Here is a 23,576-nt window from a genome sequence, read left to right on the forward strand (position 1 = left end):
CACCGGCAGCCGTTTGCGTCACAATCTCTGACATCAATTTCTTGGCGTCTTTTTTTGTGAGCGAGAGAGACACAGCGGCTGGCGGCGCCATATTGAAAGAAGAAAATTATTCCATAAAACGCGAAAAACGTCGACGTTGCCGCGATGTTGTACCTGGAAGATTACCTCGAGAGTGAGTATGGGACTGTAACCGAGCGGCGGCGGGTTTTTTGGCCCGTTTTGTGCATTAAGTGTGTGTTATTTGTCGGCCCGTTTGGCCCCGGCCGTTAGCCTAGCCGTGCTAACAGTTAGCGGCTGTTTGTCCTCCCTCAGTGATCGAGCAGCTTCCCATGGACCTCCGCGACAGGTTCACGGAAATGAGGGAGATGGACTTACAAGTGCAGAGTACGTGTACACACACACACACACACACACACACACACACACACACACACACACACACACACACACACACACACACACACACACTTTTAAATGGCAGAATTTTGAATGGAGTTTGGTGAAGCGTTTTTAATAAAAACACACTCACACACACACACGTGTGTGTGTATGTGTGTATATATATATATATATATACATACACATACACATACACATACACACACAGACACAGCTAACGGCTCCGTAACGGAGTAATTAGCATGTTAGCTGAGCTTGCAGACGTTCTGTTGTCACCATGGAAACAGCAGACGGAAGTTTAGTTTAGGCGTCCTTCCCCAAGAAATTGTGACTTTTTTCAATTAAAAAGCAGATTTCCCCATGCGTTTCCTGTCTCTTTGTAGTGGATCTCTGTCCCTTTCTGTGGTAGTTTTGTGTCTGTTTCTCTCATCATGTTGGACCGTTATCATATCTCATATTATTTTAGACCGTTATCATATCTCATATTATTTTAGACCGTTATCATATCTCATATTATTTTAGACCGTTATCATATCTCAGATATTATCTGAGTCTGAAACTAGAGCAGATAATAAATAATTAACACTCAAAAAGCTTAAAGACAAAAGTTAAAGCTAAAGAAGTCCATCTACAATCATTAGGTGTGTGTCTCTCTGTGTGTCTGTGTGGCTCTCTCTCTCTGTGTGTGTGTGTGTGTGTGTGTGTGTGTGTGTGTGTGTGTGTGTGTCTCTGTCTCTGTGTGTGTCTCTGTCTGTCTGTGTGTGTGTGTGTGTGTGTGTCTCTCTCTGTGTGTGTCTCTCTCTGTGTGTGTCTCTGTGTGTGTGTGTCTCTCTGTGTGTGTGTGTGTGTGTGTGTGTGTGTGTGTGTGTGTGTGTGTGTGTATAAACCCTGAATGTTGGTTAAATCTAGTTGATGGGGTTTCTCTCTCTAATGTTAATGCGTTTGATGTCCATGTCTTATCTCCAGAGTTGTGTTGTGTCCGACCGACAGTTTCAGGACATGAAGTCATTGGAACATAAATGTGTCTGTTTATAATTTAGACTTTTACTTTCTGAAGTGAGTGTGGCAGCTTACTTCCTGCGTGTTTGTCTTTGTCCCGTTGAGACGCCACGGACCAGCTGGAGCAGAAGGTGATCGAGTTCTTCGTCAACGCAAAGAAGAACAAGCCCGAGTGGAGAGAAGAGCAGATGGAGGTCATTAAAAAGGTCAGGAACCCTTTAGTCTCGCTGGAAACGCACATTAGTTCATCAGTGCTCTTTATTAGGGATGGATCCCAGTATTCCAACATGGTATCATGACTTTGCGTAAACATAGGCCTACACGTAGGGCTGAAACGATTCCTCGAATAATTTGATTACAAAAAATCCTCGAAGAAAAATTCTTTGCCTCGAAGCTTCGTTAAATCAACGTAGTTAAGGTTGTACGGCTCGATTAAGCTGCATGCTGAATGTCCACTACAGGCGAGCTGTCTGAGTATAGAGGGGTCATTCTAAAACGCTAAATGTGGTTTAATGTACCTAAACAATGATCAATCAACCATTGTGCCAGTTTATAAAACAGAAAGATAAGGTCAATAGAGTAACCAGAGCAACCATCAGAGGGGGCTGCATACTTCAATTTAGAAAAAGTAGGATTGGAAGCACAGCTTTTTCTATCAGAGCCACAATTTTTTGGAATAGTCTGCCCAATGAGTTAAGGGAGTGTAATAGTCTCTCCTCTTTGAAAAAACATCTTAAATCTTGGATTAGGGACAATTACAATTGCAACCATACACCACATACACATGCCGTTGAGGATTAGATGAGGTGAGCAATTTGTTGTCTGTTTGAGGGTATATTCATATTTTCAAATTCCAGCTCTATTTATCACATTGCTACTGTATTTCTTAAATGTATAGTGTATTTGTATTGACTTTTGTATTTTAGGGTGCCTGTTAAGACCTGGCTAGGAACACCAGATGGAAACTAGCACTTGGCTAACTCTGGCTTGTTTACAGCAAGTCATTTGTCTGTTGATCAATGAGCATTGTCCCTATCAAATAAATAAAATAAAAAAATAAATGAATAAAAAATGATCATAGCTCATATGAGGAGCAATATGAGAGAGAAATCTGGTAATCATCGATCATTGTTTAGGTACATTAAACCACGTTAAGATCTTTCTTCGCCATAGGCGCCAATGAAGAAGAAAACAATGTGAGATAACTTCTATAATCGTTGGATTTCGGTTTAAGACCTGAGACTGTCTGACGAGTGACATTGAATGAATGCTCAGCCAGAGCTCCAGATAGTACGACCAATCATATAATGCCAATGCAGTATTGGCACTACTAAATGCATCTTTACCTTTTATCAATTCACCTGAAAACGACGCCTGGCTGCCACAGTATAACATCAACCATACAGACCTCTACACTAGAGCTGCGACGATTAATCGATTAATCGATTAGTTGTCAACTATTAAATTAATCGCCAACTATTTTGATAATCGATTAATCGTTTGTCATTTTTTTATAAAAAAAAAAAAATCTGATTTCTCTGATTCCAGCTTGTTAAATGTGAAGATCTTCTAGTCTCTTCTCTCCTCTGGGACAGTTAACTGAAGATCTTTGAGTTCTGGACAAAACAAGACATGTGAGGACGTCCTCTTAGGCTTTGGGAAACTCTGATCCACATTTTTCACCATGTTTTGACATTTTTATAGATCAAACAACTAATCGATTAATCGAGAAAATAATGGACAGATTAATCGACTATGAAAATAATCGTTAGTTGCAGCCCTACTCTACACACATCAGACCGCTGGCTTGTGACTCAACGTTTCTCCGTTCTAGGCTGAGATGGACCACGTAGTGCTGCGTTCATTAGCCAGCGGCTAGCGGACGTTCAGCAAGCAGCTTAATCCCAAAAAACACCACAGTTAATTTCAGCCTGCATGCACATTTCTTTCTTAAAAAACGAACCTACGGATATTCGGATCCAGCCCTCCTAGAGATGTATTTTTTTAATACTATTCAGATATTCAGAGCTCACCGTGTTGGTTATTATAAACTGTTTCAGGATTATTACAAAGCTTTGGAAGATGCAGATGAGAAAGTCCAGCTGGCCAATCAGATTTATGATCTGGTGAGTAGAGAAAAGTGATACACACACGCACACACACACACAAAGACACACACACACACACACAGAGACAGAGAGCCAGAACGTTGGTCGGACTGACAGAATGTCTTGTTCTCTTGTTGTGCTGAGCTAAATGTGTGTGTGTGTGTGTGTGTGTGTGTGTGTCCAGGTGGACCGTCACCTGCGTAAACTGGACCAGGAACTGGCCAAGTTCAAGATGGAGCTGGAGGCCGACAACGCCGGCATCACGGAGATCCTGGAGAGACGTGAGTCACGGCCACACGTTGTTATATCTCTGGAGGTTACACCCCTCTCACTCCCAACTAGTGCCAGAACTGCCTCTAAAGTAGCGAGAATCGAAAAATGCCTCCTCATTTAATACCCAATTTCAAATCCCTAAAAAGTAAATCTCATCAGCGTCAGTGAGCCAATCAGCACGCAGCATGCTTCTACCAAGATCTAATAATGTCTGGGATTGGCTGTAGAACTGTAACAGATCAAAGCAGCACGGTGGCTCAGTGGTTAGCACTTCTGCCTCACAGCAAGAAGGTTGTGGGTTCTCATCCAGGTCGTTCGGGCCTTTCTGTGTGTGGAGTTTGCATGTTCTCTCCATGTTTGTGTTTGCGTGCGTGTGCTCCAGTTTTTTCCCACCATAAAGACATGCATACTAGGACTACAGTTGAAAATGAGCCGACTGGCTAACACTGGTGCATTTACAGAAATGTTGATTAATGTGCATGGTCCTAATCAAATAAACTTACAAAAAAAAAAAAAGTAAAAGACCGCCGAATTCTGCATTAGGAGGCAGGTTGGTGAGGTGGATAGATCAAACTAACTCAGGAGACCAGGATTCTTGTCCCATGTAAAAGTCAACTGTAATTCTGAAATGAATGGAGTTATCTTTGAGTTTTACAGTCCTTAGTCCGTGACACAATGATACCGTTTTAGGAGTATTACGTGACTCATTTTAAGCCAATCCCTGATGTTGTACTAACCGTAACTAAGTATATTTGTTGCCTAAACTTAAAGGTCCAGTGTGTATGAGTTTCTCCCATCTAGCGTTGAGATCATTAAGGCTGCAACTAACGATTATTTTCATAGTCGATTAATCCGTTGATTATTTTCTCGATTAATCGATTAGTTGTTTGATCTATAAAATGTCAAAACATGGTGAAAAATGTGGATCAGTGTTTCCCAAAGACTAAGAGGACGTCCTCAAACTCAAAGATCTTCAGTTTCCTGTCCCAGAGGAGAGAAGAAACTAGAAGATATTCACATTTAACAAGCTGGAATCAGAATAATAAAAAAATGACTCAAACGATTAATCGATCATCAAAATAGTTGAGGATTAATTTAATAGTTGACAACTAATCGCTTCATCGTTGCACCTCTAGAAATCATATATCATCAACTCTCACACCACGCAGTTCAAAGTACGTCTTACAGCTACGGTAGCCTTCACACTTCAAGAAGACGCTCTCTTGCTCTCTTCAATCTCCTTTTTCTGGGAGAAGAAGAAGAAGACTCCTGTTCCTGAAATTTGGATTTTGAATACGTGTGGTCCTCTCTCCATCATGTGATGGAGAGACACAATGGAGAGCAAAAGACTGATCATTGAGAAAGAAGCAGAGGGAACTGATAATATCAAATTAATAAAAGACCAATAGTTTACGACTACACAAATGTTTGCAAGTTTTTAAGTTTTACTTTAGAGATGACAATTTTTTTGCTTGAGGTAGTGACTTTAGTTTGATAATTGGAATTAAAGGCACAAAAAATAATCCCATAGGTCTGGACATAAGAGTAATTGCAGTTAAACAAAAACTATTGCGATTAGACAAGTATTAACTAATTGTTAGAGGCCTGATTGGCTGTGTAACGTTACAGAGACGCTCACGGAGTCGGAGCTGGAACATGAATACAAAGATCTGAGCCGTAATGTTGTCATTTGTTTTTGTTTGATAAAATTGCCTCGAAAGAAAAGTATCGTCAGGAACCGGTATCAAAGTCTCAGTATTGTTATCGGTTCGTGTTGCGGCTGTAATCAGTCCAACAAAGTGCTGCGGCGAGGGACTGACCACTGAGACAGTGTTTCCTCTCTGTTGATTTGACCGTGGCGGCCCCCCCCCACGGCAACATTTCTGCTGCCCACGGTATCAGAAATAGGGGCTGCATTGTTACGGTAGAGATCCATTTGTCCGACACGACTGACGCGTGGTGTCGCGACGTCATACATCCATGGTTGATGCTCCACGCCCCTGACCGGCAGCTGATTGGACGAACGCCTGCCGTGGGTTTGGCTTCTCGAGAATTTCAACAGTGTCTCATGGCGGCTCGTTGAGAATACGATCTAGTATTTTACGGAAATAGTTCACTGAAACGCATTTCTAAAAGCATTTGAAGAGAGAAATAGGCCGTGCAGTTGCTGAATCTGTCTTCACTTCAGATCAACAAAGGTCAATTTAAAAGATTTTCGTCTACTTCTACTGGATAGTTGCGTCGCGTTCAACAGATTAATTTTCATAAAGATGGGCATCGGCCAGCTTTTGGACGCGCATCATTTTTTCAAATGCAGCGCCGCCTTCCCAGAATGCTTTGCGTGCACGTTGAAGTCGCTTGACGTCTCCCAGAGGAACAGAGTGGAGCGCGGCGCGACAGAAGCGTCGCACGGTCAAATGGATCTGGACCGTTAGAGTGCATGTCGGAGAATAGAGCGGACACACAAGGATGATGAGCCAGCTGAGATGGTGTGTGTGCGTCCTTGAGAACTGTAAGTGGTATAACTTATGTTGTCAGATCATTTAAGCCTGGTCTTGCTAATTTAAATGAAGTTAACTGGAGATTTTCGTCGTTTGTATTCTTCACCTGCGAGCTAAATTGCACGTGGCTGTTGATTTACGTGGCTGTTGATTTACGTGGCTGTTGATTTACGTGGCTGTTGATTCACGTGGCTGTTGATTCAGGTCTCTGTTGATTTACGTGGCTGTTGATTTACGTGGCTGTTGATTTACGTGGCTGTTGATTTACGTGGCTGTTGATTCACGTGGCTGTTGATTCAGGTCTCTGTTGATTTACGTGGCTGTTGATTTACGTGGCTGTTGATTTACGTGGCTGTTGATTTATGTGGCTGTTGATTTACATGGCTGTTGATTCACGTGGCTGTTGATTCGATATAATGGCGATTGCTCACGTTTGTGTTCAATCACAACTGAAAATATGCCTCATTGTGTGTGAATAGAGGTGAATAAATATATTAGTTTGTGTTGCAGCGAAGTGTCAGTTGTGTGTGTGTGTGGGGGGGGGGGGGGGGGCTTCAGACCTGCCCCCACTGCTAAAAAAAAGAAAAAGGAAACACTGCTGAGATGCTTAAACACACTGACGCGCTCCAGATTGTACTGCAAGGATTTATTCCTCCACACGTAAAATACAACTAGTACTGCAGTTACCAAATGTTAAGTTACTTTGTGAGTCGGAATAAGTGCGTTAGTGTGGAGGTCAACAAAGTGTGTAGCTCCCAGGCTCCCCCCCCCCGCCTGTCAAAGCCCAAAACCCCCAACAGGTGAACAGGTGAAGCAAACTAATACGTTATCACTTCTGCTCAAACCACGATGAAAATGCCCACCACCTACAATATAATAATCAATCAGTAATATAAATGAGACCATTAACAACATACAGTATGTGGCTCCTACAGCACCGGTATCTAAGCCGTACACGTGAGTCACTCTGACATGTTTTTATATTAATGAAAGATGATTATTCGTTGTTTATTGATTATATCTTGTGAGCAGAAGCGTGTTTTTGACAAATTTTAAAGGAGGAAGATGTTTGTGAGCACTGAAACTAAGACAAGAAATATTATTTGTGACCTTTTCTTGAGAAAATAACCCAGATCTGTCAACCTCCCTTTGAGTCTCTTTCTGCTTCAGCATTGGCTGAATTAAATGTCCTGTCTTCTTGTTCTCCTCCTCAGGATCTTTGGAGATGGACAGTCCGTCTCAGCCGGTCAACAACCACCACGTCCACTCGCACACCGCCTCTGAGAGTAAGTACTGACCCAGATCAATACTCACGTTATGACCCAGGGCAGCTGTCCCGCAGATACATCAACGCTGTCACGCTATCTTATACATAAACACACATTCCAGTTGTTACAATACGCTATTTATATTTCATGTTTTACATCCAGTTCTCTTATTCTCCGGTCCGTCTCCGTACACTGAGTTTCAGAAATGGACATTTGACAGAAGGAAAGGAAGTACGTAGGGAAGAAGGTAGGGAAGGAAAGGAAGTACGTAGGGAAGAAGGTAGGGAAGGAAAGGAAGTATGTAGGGAAGAAGGTAGGGAAGGAAAGGAAGTATGTAGGGAAGAAGGTAGGGAAGGAAAGGAAGTATGTAGGGAAGAAGGTAGGGAAGGAAAGAAGGGAAGTACGTAGGGAAGAAGGTAGGGAAGGAAAGAAGTGTAGAAAGGTAGTGTAGTATCTCTACCGTACCTGCGCTCGCTTACCAATTGAGCTGCTACCACTGAAGTCTCTGACAGCTTCTGTACCTTGACTCTTTTGCCATTTTCGAAATGTTTTTTTGCACCAAATTAAATGTTTCATGGTCCTGATTCCTCTCGTAGCTGGTCGGTTTGGTTCCAGACTCAAAACTCTTTATATCAGCAATTAATGAAACGTCAACGGAGATATAGAACGGGGGAAATCATTGGGCAACGGGGAGCCAGAGCTGTTCAAATTAACTGTTGAGCTCTTGTTAATGGGTTGAATGTTTGTTGCAGAGAGGAAGTACAGCGCTCCGACTCACCACACTACAGAACACGTTCCAGAGAAGAAGTTCAAGTCTGAAGCTCTGCTGTCCACGCTCACGTCAGACGCCTCCAAGGAGAACACGCCAGGTAACCTGTGTGTGTGTGTGTGTGTGTGTGTGTGACTATATTCGTGGGGTCCAAAAACTGGGAGTCCAGTATACTTGTGGGGTCCCGACAGCTTTGTGGGCCCAAAATGCTGGACCCCACAAGGGTAAAGGTCTGTTTGAGGGTTAAGACTTGGTTTTAGGATTAGGGTTAGAATTAGGTTATGGTGAGGGTAAGGGTTAAGGTTAGGCATTTAGTGGTGATGGTTAAGGTTAGGGTAAGGGGCTACGGAATGTATTATGTCAATGACGGGTCCCCACAAAGAGTGCCACAAACGTGTGTTTTGAACATTAAATGGGATTTAAAAGGCAGGACTCAAAAAAAAAGAAATGACAGTTATTTTAAAATGCAGTTTTCTACAGATTTTTCTTCTAACCAACACAGAAAATCTGTCTTTCGCGATGCATTTATTGCTCAAGTTAATATTGCAATGATGATTAAAAAAAAACTATGTATTAAGCAGCCCTAGTCTCTGTGTGTGTGTGTGTGTGTGTGTGTGTGTGTGTCTGTGTGTGTATATATAACTGAGTTGTGTCCCTTGCAGGCTGCCGTACCAACAGCACGTCCTCCTCGTCCACCAACAACGTGTACAGCGTGAACTCTGCTCAGCCTCTGGCCTCCTACAACCTGAGCTCTCTGCCGGCAGGGCCCGGTGCCGGGGCCGGGGCCATCACCATGGCCGCCGCTCAGGCCGTCCAGGCCACCGCACAGGTCAGGAACAACACACACACACACACAGAGAGAGAAACACACACACAGACACACACACACACACACACACACACACACACAGAGAGAAGACACACCAACCTGATAATCGGCCGTCTGACAGTCTGGCGAGGTCGGTGACTCGAGTCTGTTCGGTGTGTTCCGTGCCGTCGGCCTTCATTTGGGCCGACCTGACATGCTCAGTCGGGACTCACCAGGAAATCTGAGTAAAATCTTTTAAACTGACCTTTGTTGATCTGAAATGAAGACAGATTCAGCAGCTGCACGGCCTATTTCTCTCTTCAAATGTTTTCAGAAACACGTTTCAGTGAACTATTTTAGTCCAATATGAGATCGTATTCCGAACGAGCCGCCATGACAGTCTGGCTGTGAGTTTCTGGAGAAAAATGAACCATGTGACGTGTTCGTCCAATCAGCTGCTGGTTTTCATTTTCTGGGAAATAATCAGACTGTTAATGGAAACAATACAGAGCAGCGCTGCCTGCTGCTATGGAGACGTATTACGTTTCGCACACGAGCAGAGCGTACGCTCCAGTCAGCGTCTCCTCAGTGTGTTCTGAGACACTTTCTGGACCTCGGGGACCCGACTGATCAGACCGACTGGCTTTTCTGCCGACGGCCGGCCCTCCTGGTTGGTGTGTCAGGGCCCATAGAGACACTGTCACAAACTGAATATGTTGGTGTTTTGGGCGGTTAGGTCTAACTGAGCCATTTAAAGCCATCAGCTGATTGTGTTCTGTTGTCAGATGAAGGAGGGCCGGAGGACGTCCAGTCTGAAAGCGAGCTACGAAGCAATCAAGAACAACGACTTCCAGCTGGGCAGAGAGTTCGCTCTGTCCCGGGACAGTCCCGGGTACTCCTCCTCCGCTCTGGCCTCCACCCTCACCCAGACCCTCACCCCCGCTGCTGCCTCCGACTCACGGGGACGCAAGTCCAAGTAAGACACACACACACACACACACACACACACACACACACACACACACACACACACACACACACTCTCACACAGAGACACACACACACACTCTCACACAGAGACACACACACACACTCTCTCTCTCACAGACACACAAGTTTGGTTTGGTAAACTTGTCAAAGTCAAATGTAAAAGTCTGCACTTCTGCTACTCAAGTACATACGTATATATGTCTTAAGTTGTATGTAATGTTATTTTACAAATATATAATATATAGAAACAGAGTTTTTGTTTATTTGAAACGATCCTCACCGTCTCGTCTTCCTGTTTTTAGAAGCGGCATCAAGTCTTCCAACCACCAGTCCTCTTCATCGTCCTCCTCCTCCTCTCTGTCGTCATGCTCTTCATCGTCCGCGCTGGCCCAGGAACTTTCCCAGCAGGCCTCAGCGCTGCCCGAGGCCGAGGCCAACAGCCAGGTGGACTGGACCTACGACCCCAACGAGCCGCGATACTGCATCTGTAACCAGGTACAAGCCTGATAGATACTGCACCTGTAACAGGGTACGACCCTGATAGATACTGCACCTGTAACAGGGTACGACCCTGATAGATACTGCACCTGTAACAGGCTACGAGCCGATAGATACTGCACCTGTAACAGGGTACGACCCTGATAGATACTGCACCTGTAACAGGGTATGACCCTGATAGATACTGCACCTGTAACAGGGTACGAGCCGATAGATACTGCACCTGTAACAGGGTACGACCCTGATAGATACTGCACCTGTAACAGGGTACGAGCCGATAGATACTGCACCTGTAACAGGGTACGACCCTGATAGATACTGCACCTGTAACAGGGTACGAGCCGATAGATACTGCACCTGTAACAGGATACGACCCTGATAGATACTGCACCTGTAACAGGGTACGAGCCGATAGATACTGCACCTGTAACAGGGTACGAGCCGATAGATACTGCACCTGTAACAGGGTACGAGCCGATAGATACTGCACCTGTAACAGGGTATGACCCTGATAGATACTGCACCTGTAACAGGCTACGAGCCGATAGATACTGCACCTGTAACAGGGTACGACCCTGATAGATACTGCACCTGTAACAGGGTACGACCCTGATAGATACTGCACCTGTAACAGGGTACGACCCTGATAGATACTGCACCTGTAACAGGCTACGAGCCGATAGATACTGCACCTGTAACAGGGTACGAGCCGATAGATACTGCACCTGTAACAGGGTACGACCCTGATAGATACTGCACCTGTAACAGGGTACGAGCCGATAGATACTGCACCTGTAACAGGGTACGACCCTGATAGATACTGCACCTGTAACAGGGTATGACCCTGATAGATACTGCACCTGTAACAGGCTACAAGCCGATAGATACTGCACCTGTAACAGGGTACGAGCCGATAGATACTGCACCTGTAACAGGGTACGACCCTGATAGATACTGCACCTGTAACAGGGTACGAGCCGATAGATACTGCACCTGTAACAGGGTACGAGCCGATAGATACTGCACCTGTAACAGGGTACGAGCCGATAGATACTGCACCTGTAACAGGGTACGAGCCTGATAGATACTGCACCTGTAACAGGGTACGAGCCGATAGATACTGCACCTGTAACAGGGTACGAGCCGATAGATACTGCACCTGTAACAGGGTACGAGCCTGATAGATACTGCACCTGTAACAGGGTACGAGCCTGATAGATACTGCACCTGTAACAGGGTACGAGCCGATAGATACTGCACCTGTAACAGGGTACGAGCCGATAGATACTGCACCTGTAACAGGGTACGAGCCTGATAGATACTGCACCTGTAACAGGGTACGAGCCGATAGATACTGCACCTGTAACAGGGTACGAACAACTAAAAGAAATCTTCAATATTTTCAGGTTTCTTACGGAGAAATGGTCGGCTGTGATAACACAGATGTAAGTATCATGTTTATTAGATTTAGTGTGTGTGTGTGTGTGTGTGTGTATTAACATGCTGTGTGTGTGTGTATTAACATGCTGTGTGTGTATATATATTAACATGCTGTGTGTGTGTGTGTGTGTGTATTAACATGCTGTGTGTGTATATATTAACATGCTGTGTGTGTGTGTGTGTGTGTGTGTATATATTAACATGCTGTGTGTGTGTGTGTGTGTGTGTGTGTGTATATATATATATATTAACATGCTGTGTGTGTGTGTGTGTGTGTGTGTGTGTGTGTGTGTATATATATATATATTAACATGCTGTGTGTGTGTGTGTGTGTGTGTGTGTGTATTAACATGCTGTGTGTGTGTGTGTATATATATTAACATGCTGTGTGTGTGTTCAGTGTCCCATCGAGTGGTTCCACTACGGCTGCGTGGGTCTGACGGAGGCTCCCAAGGGGAAGTGGTACTGCCCGCAGTGTACGGCCGCCATGAAGAGAAGAGGCAGCCGCCACAAATAGACGTGCTGACTGTCCTCCGTGTTGGGTTGTAACCTCCAAACACGCCGAGGTCAGAGGTCACCAGGCTGCTCACATACCAGACACACATGCTTTGTGCCAACAGAAATCATCTTTAAATTAAGACTCAAATGTTTTTGTCTCACTAAATATCACCCAACTGTAGTTGTTTTTTATTTTAAAAAGCCCAGAAACTACAAATGTTCTACCTGTTTGCTTTGTTTTTTTATCATAACATAAGTCAGAGTTTTACAGTTTAAAATAAAATGTACATAATTCTGAGTTTGTGGATCCCATAGTTGTGTCTTTAGACTGTTTAGGTCACATTAAAGTCAGTATGTTCAACACTGAGATCACTCTCACTACTACGATGGTTTTCTTTCACTCGACATCAGGCCTGCACGATTCAGGGGAAAATATGAATCACACACACACACACACACACACACACACACACACACACTTTATTGTTGAAACAAGAGGAGAAAGCCTCACTGATGTGAAGAACAGGACAGAGAAACATATAGAAATGTTCTCTGCCCACCGTATGCCAACGCTCCGGTAAGTCCATCACCCCGTCTCTGCCCGGGCGGCGGGCATGCCCCAGCTGACCACATCTGTTGACAAACTCCGACGCACACGCGACGGTGAAATGGCGATTGTTCTCACGGACACACACGCGTGATATCAGCTGGCTAGTTCTCCTCCAGACAGCGACGGACCACGTCTCTTTTTCTTTCTCTCATTTCGGCTGTGTGGCGTGCGTGCCCGCTCGCGGTGTGAAGCGTGTCTGCGCTATTGTCCGAGATGCACTTGAAGGCCTTTTGTGCAGCGGACTTTTTTTTTTTTTTTTTTTTTTGATGACCTAGTTAAGGCGGTAGGGTTCCCCAGCTTAGGCGGGCCGCCCGAGCTGCAAAGTGCTGCGGGAAACCCTGATTTACATGGAGTCTGGTGGAAATACGCTGGCTCTATACACGCTAAAAATCCTGATTATTTACATGGAGTCTGGTGGAAATACGCTGGCTCTATACACGCTAAAAGTCCTGATTATTTACATGGAGTCTGGTGGAAATACGCTGGCTCTATACACGCTAAAAGTCCTGATTATTTACATGGAGTCTGGTGGAAATACGCTGGCTCTATACACGCTAAAAGTCCTGATTATTTACATGGAGTCTGGTGGAAATACGCTGGCTCTATACACGCTAAAAGTCCTGATTATTTACATGGAGTCTGGTGGGTTTGGTGATGGTGATTTTGGGGCTGTTTCATGTTAAACTAAAAGGATCTTACTCTTTAACTAAAAGGTCTATCTCTGTAGGGATCCATCCCATAATGTTGTCAGACACTTAAAATAATAATCTGAGTCTGTCAGCGGCAACAACAGAACTTTTAGTGACTCTAACTGCTGCTGAACATTAGTCCTGTAGGGTTACATTACAGCTTGGTTAATACTGGACCAGAGATTGTTGTTCCATCAGACACACAAACATGGAGACAGAGGGTCCAGATTATTACCCTTTAATACAGCTTTACAGTTCATGAACAACTTCACAGATTTACTTCAAATAACTGGTTTTAAATTGTGTTCTTTGCTGCTGAAATGTTTCTACAGAAGTGTAGTCTCTGAGTGCCGTTGGGCTGCAGAGGCTGCCTGCAGCCACCAGGGGGCGTGGAACCATCACAGCACACCACTCTTCTGGTTAATCCTGACACTTCTACAGAAACTGTGTGTGTGTGTGTGAGACATGCCTTTGGTGTGAGGGACCTGGGTTCGATTCCCACTGCGTGCAAGACACTTACCCCTTAACCTCTAGTAGCTCCAGAGGCGTGCGACCTCTGACATATATAGCAGTTGTAAGTCTCTTTGGATAAAAGCGTCAGCTAAATGACATGTAATGTAACATCTGAAGTGTTTAAAGACTATTTGTCTCTTGTTTATTTCTAAAGAATATCCTCAGGGCTCGGTTTACAGCTATCACCATTTCTAGCCACTGGGGGACCAGAGGCAGGCTGGGGGAACTCATATTAATGTTAAAAAACCTCATGTGAAATGTTCATTCCATGGGACCTTTAAGACAAAGTGAGATCAGAGGTTATGGTTAGTGGTTATGGACAAAGATCAGAGCTCAAAGAGACGCTGACGGAGAGGACTGATCACCTGACAGGTCTGTGACAACTTTATTTAATTTATCAAATACATTTAACAGCTGACGTGTAACGATGTACATCCAGAGTGAAAATATCAATACGTATCTTTGGAGATGCGACTTTTATTTTGAAAATCTTGCTTCATATTTATTTTTTTTAATTAAAAAGTTTTTTTTTATTTAAATGTCTGTGAGAACTCAGTTATAAAGTGTCCAATCGTATGTTAGTTGTGATGTTGTGAGTTAATATTAGGGATGCACCCATCCAGATGTTAGGGGTTGGGCTGAATACTGAGGCCCTGTTTACACCATGACGCTCGCGGGTGAAAACGGAAAAATATTTTATCAGATGTGCCTTTCGTTTATAGGGCGACGGCGTTTTTGGGGCTTAAAAACGCTAAAAAGTGAAACCACCCACCAGAGTGGAAATCTTAAAAACGCTCCACCGTCACGTTCCTAACGTCTAACGGGGAAAAATGCAAAAGTCTGAAGACAGTGGCGTGGAGATAGACGAGGAAAAGGCGTCCAGGTAGTCTGTTGTTACGGAGTAGGCTACAGACATTAAAGGCTCCTTAATCTAAAAGATTTTCAATGTAATGGCTCAATATTTAAATGATTTCCACAATGTGGATAAGGTTGTTATAGTTCAATGACCATATGTAGGCTGTTCATTTGAGCCAGAGGAGGCTGCAACGTTATGGACGAAGAGAAAGAGCGCGTGGCAGCGGCCAGAGGGCAGCGATTGGGCACACTGATTGGTCACTGTTACATTTTAGTTGAATTTAAGCGTCTGTCTATTGAGTTCCAAAACAGCCGTGCTGCGATTGGATTTCATAAGGGCGAATTGTTAAATTGTTACAATGTAACTTAAAATCTGCTTTAAAAATAAACATATGTGTTTTGGAATATAATGTTCAGCTTCGGCAGCTTTACCTACGTGCTAAAATACACAATGACGATAGTGACGAGTCCATAGCAACCAGTGTTGAATTGGTTATATCCCAGCATCCTTTGCTGAACGGTCTCAATGTTTTATTGTTTTATTTCATATGAATACTAGTTTACTAGAGGAGGAACTTAGTATTTGAAGTAATGCAGGAAGTGTGCATTTAGTTTCCATGCTTATTGTGTTTCCACAACAATATTAGTGAGTAAATCTACTGAAATGGCCCCCCCACCATAACAGAGGAGTGGGATGTGTAAGATGAGAATGCAGAGGTTAAAGGAGAACTCCGGGCAATTTTTACGTTAATCTTGATCTCTATAAGTATGTGAGTACTGTCGATAGCAAAAAAAACGAGCTGAATCGGTGCTAGCTAACTGGAGCTGCTGCAGCTAATGCCGAGAGCTCCCACTTAGCTAGAACGGCAGTTTTGGGGCCATATCATAAAGAGTGCCTTTGTGCCTCTTAACAGACACAAAATGCAATTAAAATGTCTGTGTAACATGAACAGGGCCCTTACATGACAACAAGATGCGTTTTCAACTCAGACATTGTTTAAATTCACCTACCCTGTTAGCTGATAGCTGCCGTCTGGGATGAGTGAGTTCAGCCAGGCTTCAGTAATAATCATCAAGCAGCAGTTCCCTGTGTATTTGTAGCATATATATCCATTTTGTGTGGGATCCATCTGGCGTTGGTGAATAGTAGTCTCTGCAGTGGTGAACTGTGTGTTAGTTGCCTTAGCCAGGCTAGCAGGGCCGACCGGCATCCTTCTACTTCCTCCCCGCCTTCCCCGCCTGCCGCGGCCGACAACAATCCACGGGCGCCCGCTGGTCTGGTGGATGTCCTCCAGAGGACAGGTCATGCTTTCGCGGCGAAAAAAGTTTATTTTCCCCTCAAAAATAGGTAATTGAGCACAGTAGTGGTTATGATTATATCAGTGACTATGTAACTACATGGAAACGGGCCACATGATGCCTGTCTCTTGTACAGTAACAGCGTTTGAAGTCCCGCAGGAATTCAGTTGTAGCAGGAAAAGGTAAACAGCAGTGTGCAGATCGGAGCGTGGTGTGAGAAGAGTGAAGAGCGGAGGTGTTCACAAGGGAAGACGCTTGGAGTAACGAAACTATGGAGCTAGAGCCAGCCTTCAGTAACGCTGTTACTGTACAAGAACCAGGCATCATGTGGCCCGTTTCCATGTAGTTACATAGTCACTGATATAATCATAACCACTACTGTGCTCAATTACCTATTTTTGAGGGGGAAATGAACTTTTTTTAGCCGCAAAAATTTCGCCGCAAAAGCATGACCTGTCCTCTGGAGGACATCCACCAGACCAGCGGGCGCCCGTGGATTGTTGTCGGCCGCGGCAGGCGGGGAAGGCGGGGAGGAAGTAGAAGGATGCCGGTCAGCCCTGCTAGCCTGGCTAAGGCAACTAACACAGTTCACCACTGCAGAGACTACTATTCACCAACGCCAGATGGATCCCACACTAAATGGATATATATGCTACAAATACACAGGGAACTGCTGCTTGATGATTATTACTGAAGCCTGGCTGAACTCACTCATCCCAGACGGCAGCTATCAGCTAACAGGGTAGGTGAATTTAAACAATGTCTGAGTTGAAAACGCATCTTGTTGTCATGTAAGGGCCCTGTTCATGTTGCACAGACATTTTAATTGCATTTTGTGTCTGTTAAGAGGCACAAAGGCACTCTTTATGATATGGCCCCAAAACTGCCGTTCTAGCTAAGTGGGAGCTCTCGGCATTAGCTGCAGCAGCTCCAGTTAGCTAGCACCGATTCAGCTCGTTTTTTTTGCTATCGACAGTACTCACATACTTATAGAGATCAAGATTAACGTAAAAATTGCCCGGAGTTCTCCTTTAACTCCTGTATGTCATGGCTGTAAAAATCAAGTGGTATCTGTACTTCATTGCTAAGTGCAAACTTGCACCCAAGGGGAGGGTCATTCCTCTTTTTCAAATAATTTTGCAGGGTTATAGGAAAATTATTACTGACGAGGGGAGGGTCACGTCTTTTTAGGTTAGAGGCCACAAAATTCCTCCGGTGGCCCCTTAATTAAATAACGAACAGTCTCTAACTGAAAAATTACTCAAATAAAAGTAATAAGTAGTTCATTTAAAATTAAAATAAAAACTAGTGAAAATAGGACACGGGGTCATGAATCCAAAACTATTTTGTTTTCAATTAAAGAAAAATCTATATAAATGTATAAACCGAGGGGGTCAGCTTCTCCTCGGACCGCATAGTTCCTATGGAGCCATGTTGATGCTACCAAGCCATCACCCCCCGTTAGCATCCCATTGACTGCCATTCATTCTGACGTCACTTTGACAGCGAATAACTTTACATCTGAAGAGTTTAAAGACTCTATTTGTCCATTGTTGATTTCTAAAGAAACACGACAATGTATAAAAGGCTCCATTACCTTGTAGCTCACGTTATGGCTCCGTAGCAGACGTTTTTATAAAAATAGGCTAACGATTGGGTCATAACCACGAGACTTACTGTCTCATAGTAGAGGAATTACCGTATAGTACAGGAGAAGCTCTCAGGCAGTTTGGACTTCCATTAGCTGTTTAAGTTTAATTACTAATGTTAACTATCATTTTAGTGATCAATAATTAGCCTGTGTCTATGTTATCTCCTTACATATACCTACGCTCTCCGTCTCTGCTAGATTGGGAATGATTGAGATTTCTCTTGGCACAGCTACCAGAAGACTTCCAACTTTCAGACAGGTTGCTCACGTCACATCTACGTCTTCAAGCTCAGAGAGAGAGAGAGAGACTTCACTGGTCTCCGTCCAGAGACACGGGACCTGCTGGTCCGTTATATACTGACTATGGTGTCACATCATTCTTTCTTATTAGGGCCCCAGCTCTTTCAGTGCAAGGCCCCAACGGTGCCTTGCACTGAAAGTGCGAAGGAACCTATTGCTTTTGGTCAGATTATTTTTCCCAATTCTTCGTCGCATTTTTGAGGTAGTTAGAATGCACGAAATCTCACAAAAATAAAAGTCATAACTGGTGAAAATCGCAAATTTCTTTAGTGTTTGGGCTCGGGCGTTGCCAGGGGGCTCCATAGCGCCCCCTAACATGCACCTTAAATTGGACAAAAATAATAAGTTAATATACCAACTTTTGAGGGAACATAGGTCTCATCTTCAAGTCCATGGTGCTATTTTTAGAAAAACTTACCAAATTCTATAATTTCCGAAATATTGGTTTTTGTGTAAAAATCTTCATTTTACGAACACCTGTTTGAGGACTTTAGGATGCACGAAAACTCTCAAGATTTTGCAGCCATGTGCACAATAGTAAACTCTTTCATCTGAATTCACATTTAGGCTTGGGAGTGGTATGGTTGCTCTATAGCGCCCCCTAATTGGTTTTAGCCCTTGGGCACATTTTTGACGGCCTCAATATATACGAAAACTCACAAAAATTGGCGCCCCCATAAACACCTGGGAGCTTTGCGAGACTGTACAGCGATTTGGCCCAAACCTGTAAGTGGGCTCCATAGCGCCCCCTAATGCCTGGAAGGCCTTAACTTGGACATAGTTGCTCCGATCTTCACCAGATTTAATACCCATATTGCTCTAATCATTGCGGACATATTTCCCATTTACCTTCATTAGCTCCGCGCAACCGGAAGGCGGCCATTTTTAATTATGCATTTTTCATGTGTTTTACATTCTTTTGAACTCGTCCTAGGCCGTGATTTCACTCTTCTTGAATCTTTGCAGGTAGTATCTGTTGACCCTCATGATGAAAAGTTATCCAGAAAATTTTGATAGTTGAAAAAATGCGCAAGTTACAGCAACTTCCTGTCTAAACAGGAGCAACTTCCTGTCTAAAGAGGAAGTTGCGTTATCTTTGCAACAATTATTCCGATTGCCCCAAAACTTGACAAGGTTGTTCATCATGGCCGGTTTAGCATCTGTGCCAAACTTGGCGTCAATCGGCCATTAGATGGCCGTGTTTTTTTTTTTTTAATTTATCAGCAAAATATTTATATATGGGAAACCTACTCTGTCTAACTACTCCTGGTGTGTGAGTCCGATCGGCACGAAAACTGGCATATAGACTCGGAGGACGCTCGTGACAAAAAGTTATCAAAAGAATTTTAATAGCTAAAACATTGCGCAAGTTACAGAGGACCAACTTCCTGTAGGTGGGTGTGGAAACAGGAACGGTTGTATCTTGCACACGGCTATTCCGATGGACACAAAACTTAAGAGAGTTGTTCCTCATGTGGCAATGAGGCTGTGTGCCAAATATGGCGTCAATCGGCCTTTATATGGCGCTGTTTTAATTTTTTTAATTAATTAGCAAATTCGCTTTGAGCGAAACCTACTTTTTTTAACTCCTCCTAGAGCGTGAGTCCCAACTGCACAAAAATGTACATGTAGACTCGGTGGACCGTCATGACAAAAAGTTATCAAAAGAATTTTGATCGCTAACACAATGCGCAAGTTACAGAGGACCAACTTCCTGTAGGGGGCTGTCGAAACAGGAAGTTGTGTATCTTACCAAGATTTATTCCGATTGACACCAAACATGACACAGTTGTTCCACATAGGGGCTTGAGCATCCATGCCAAATTTAGAGTGAATCGGCCATTAGGTGGCGCTGTTAGAATGTTTTTTATTAATTAGCCACATCGCGATATATGGGAAACATTCTTTTGTCTATCTCCTCCTGAGTCCAATCTGCACGAAAACTTGGAAATAGACTCGGTGGGCCCTCGTGACTAAAAGTTATGAAAATAATTTTGATAGCTAAAACAATGCGCAAGTTATGGAGGAACAACTTCCTGTAGGTGGCTGTTAAAACATGAAGTGTTGTATCTTGGCAAAAGTTATTCTGATTTACCTGAAACTAGAATGTGGTCTACATGAGATGTTGGTCTGAGGGCCGCTCATCGCTGCTTACAGCTTTCATTCTGTTTATGTTTCAGCCCGTATCTTATATCTTACCTGTTCCCTCTTGGTTCAGAGTTAGATTTCATTTGTTTTGTCTCTTTTTTTTATGAAAGTTATTTAATTCAGCATTTCCTTTTCTTACGACTACTTAATGTTTAATATCTTATAAATAAAGAACCTTTAAATGAAGTGTTTACGTAACTTAACTCTTAAAAAGCTGCAGAAACAACAGAAGTTTACAGCTGAGTTTATCACAGGTGTGTGTGTGTGTGTGTGTGTGTTTGTGTGTGTGTGTGTGTGTGTGTGTGTGTGAGTGTGTGTGTCTCTGTGCGTGTCTCTGTTTGTGTGTGTGTGGGGGGGTTAAAGTGAATGAAACTGACACACACACACACACATATATATATACACACACAGGAAGGGTGTGTGTGTGTGTGTGTGTGTGTGTGTATTTTCCAGAAATAACTCAGCCTTCAGAGTGTTTGAGGAGGAGGAGGAGGAGGAGGAGGAGGAGGAGGAGGTGACCTCCTACAGAGCAGCTCAGTTTCTCCTCTGAAGAAGAAGTGAACAACTCCTGATTCTGATTCAAACTAAAATCAGAAGAAGAATTGGAGGACTGGAGTTTCCTCCTTTGTGTTGCTGCTTGATTTAACTCGGACCAGATGATTTAACCCGGACCAGATGGTCTCTCTGCCAGACTCCACCGCCCGTTTGGTTGGTTTTAAACTTCTCTCCAACGTCACCAAACTTCCTCCGCTTTTCATCACATTTTAACCCTCGACTTTGACTTTTGAGCGGAGTTGCAGTTCAGTTTAACGGATCTGCTTTCACGTTAATGGTGCCGTTATGATTCCAGTCTTACTTTGAGGTTTCAGCTGACTGGCCGTCTGTGTTTTTGGAAGCTGCTGCACACTTTGGATCGGGACAAAGCTGCAGGATAATTAGAGGAATCATATGATCTGAAGGGAGATGCAGTTCGGCTGCCCTGGAGCGTCACCGCGCCTGTTTACGGCTCTTCTGCTTCTGTTTGGCGTCCGCCTCAAGAATGAGTGTTTTTAACTTTCATCCGTTCCCAATGACAGCTGTTTGGACTTAAAACACGAGTTAACACTTTTTTCAGACTTTTCTGGATCCAATAGTGAATTCGGCATCAATATAATCTGCCTCAAGAATTAATGTGTTTTTAAATGTCAACGTTTTCAATCAAAGTTTATTGGACTTAAAAAAGATGAGTTAATACTTCAGAAGTCTTAATGATCCATTATTAAATTCGGCATGAATATAATCGATTAGAAGACTTTTTATTCAAATAAATCTCTTTAACAGTCCCGTCGTCAGTGAGGAGATGAATCCGCTCCGCACAGAGCGTCCGCATCTTAAAATGTGCGTTTTTAAATTTGATCCGTTTTTGGTGAAAGTTGTTTGGACTTAAAAAATGAGTTAATACTTTAACTCAAGGATAAGGATCCACTAGTGAATTCGGCTTAAATATAATACTTTGGTAAGCTTTTTATTCTAATAAAACACAATTTTTAACAGTCCTGTCGTCAGTTATATCCGCATCCGCCTCAAGTATCAGTGCGTTTTTAAATTAGAACCGTTCTTAATGAAAGTTGTTTGGACTTCAACTGTGAGTTAATCATTTTTCAGACTCTTATGGACCTACTGGTGAATTCGGCTGTATTTTAATCCATCACAAGGCTTTTTATTTTAATAAAACACTCTTTAACAGCCCTGCCGTCAGTGAGATCCGCGTCCGCCTAAAGAATCAGTGCGTTTTAAAATTAGATTCGTTCTTGATGAAAGTGGTCTGGACGTAAAACATGACTTCATACTTCTTCAGACTCTTAGGGATCCACTAGTGAAATCGGCTTGAATATAATCCATCAGAGCGCTCTTTTTCCCCAAATAAACCCCTCTTTATGTACGGACTAAAGCCAGCAGCCGTCAGTGCGGAGATGAAGATGAGGACGTGAAGGATCTTCCTCCCATGCGGTGCCTCCTGGCTTCAGCCGGCGGGATGCTGCTCCGCCGCCGGTGCTGCCCCAGCCCGCTGCTGCTGCTGCTCGGGGTGGGGCTGTGTCTCTTCTACCAGACCCTGATGGTGGCACGGAACCGGCTACGGTCCGGGCAGAACCAACCCGCCTCCGACGTCCTCAGGAGAGAGTCCGAGGAAGTCCTGATGGGGGAGACCAGGAGGCTCATTACTGCCCTGGAGAAAGACACACAGGTGTGTCTGTGTGTGTGTCTGTGTGTGTGTCTGTGTGTGTGTGTGTCTGTCTGTGTGTGTGTGTGTGTGTGTGTGTGTGTGTGTGTGTGTGTGTGTGTGTGTGTTTACCTGTGTGTGAAAAACGCTTCACCAAACTCCATTCAAAATTCTGCCATTTAAAGATGTGTGTGTGTGTGTGTGTGTGTGTGTGTGTGTGTGTGTGTGTGTGTGTGTGTGTGTGTTTCAAACTACATTTGAACTTCTCGCATTCAAAGATAATCGTATAAGTAAATATAAATACAGAAGGCATCAGAGCATCTGTTTATATGTTTTTACAGTTTACAATCTTAAATTAACTCCAGCTGTTTGTTGTAAAATGTCCTTCCTGACTTAACTTTAACTGCACATGTTTTAGCTATAAACGTCAGATTTTTGAATGGAGTTCTGTTGGAATATAAAAAGAAGCCTGCGGGCTCAAGGCTCCTTCTGCTCATTGTTGCAGTATTTTTAGATTATGAGGGGATTAACGCTGCGTGCACTGGGGTTTTATTTTACTGCAAGATAATTGACAGCTGCAGGGACCAATCAGATCCGTCACAGTTTCCCGTCAGGTATTTCAAGTGTTTCCTCAGTGTCCCTGATATAAATATTAGTGCCGTTAATCAGCCGAGGATCCAGTTCCTGACAGATTACTGAGAGTAAACTGGCAGCTGACACACACACACACACACACACACACACACACACACACACACAC

General features: G+C 43.7%; 2 protein-coding genes across 3 annotated transcripts in view; both read left to right on the forward strand.

Annotated features, from left to right (window-relative positions):
• Window positions 1-12,920, forward strand: ing3 (inhibitor of growth family, member 3). 2 transcript variants are annotated; one of them, XM_035995922.1, is made up of 13 exons: window positions 1-172; window positions 313-384; window positions 1,504-1,604; window positions 3,459-3,524; window positions 3,691-3,787; window positions 7,495-7,566; window positions 8,301-8,417; window positions 8,980-9,146; window positions 9,911-10,101; window positions 10,418-10,610; window positions 12,020-12,058; window positions 12,454-12,577; window positions 12,614-12,920. In XM_035995922.1, exons 1-12 carry the CDS (start codon window positions 145-147, stop codon window positions 12,568-12,570), a joined length of 1,260 nt encoding a protein of 419 aa, XP_035851815.1. In that variant the 5' UTR covers window positions 1-144; the 3' UTR covers window positions 12,571-12,577; window positions 12,614-12,920. The 2 variants fall into 2 exon arrangements, with proteins under 2 accessions (XP_035851815.1, XP_031167125.1); XM_031311265.2 differs by having other exon boundaries at window positions 12,454-12,920.
• Window positions 12,921-21,166: 8,246 nt separating this feature from the next.
• Window positions 21,167-23,576, forward strand: part of cped1 (cadherin-like and PC-esterase domain containing 1) — a 56,844-nt gene continuing 54,434 nt past the window's right edge. Inside the window, exon 1 of the mRNA XM_031311263.2 lies at window positions 21,167-22,840. Coding sequence (XP_031167123.2) covers window positions 22,601-22,840 — 240 coding nt within the window. The 5' untranslated portion in view covers window positions 21,167-22,600. The remainder of the gene's footprint in view (window positions 22,841-23,576) is intronic.

The sequence above is a fragment of the Sander lucioperca genome, chromosome 20 (genome assembly GCF_008315115.2).
Source record: "Sander lucioperca isolate FBNREF2018 chromosome 20, SLUC_FBN_1.2, whole genome shotgun sequence".
Classification (NCBI taxonomy): Eukaryota; Metazoa; Chordata; class Actinopteri; order Perciformes; family Percidae; genus Sander; species Sander lucioperca.

Coding starts and splice junctions, on each gene's coding strand:
- ing3 (XM_031311265.2), top strand. CDS start 145: ATGTTGTACCTGGAAGATTACCTCGAGA. Junction 3,525..3,690: donor CCAATCAGATTTATGATCTG/GTGAGTAGAGAA, acceptor GTGTGTGTCCAG/GTGGACCGTCACCTGCGTAA. Junction 12,059..12,453: donor TCGGCTGTGATAACACAGAT/GTAAGTATCATG, acceptor GTGTGTGTTCAG/TGTCCCATCGAGTGGTTCCA.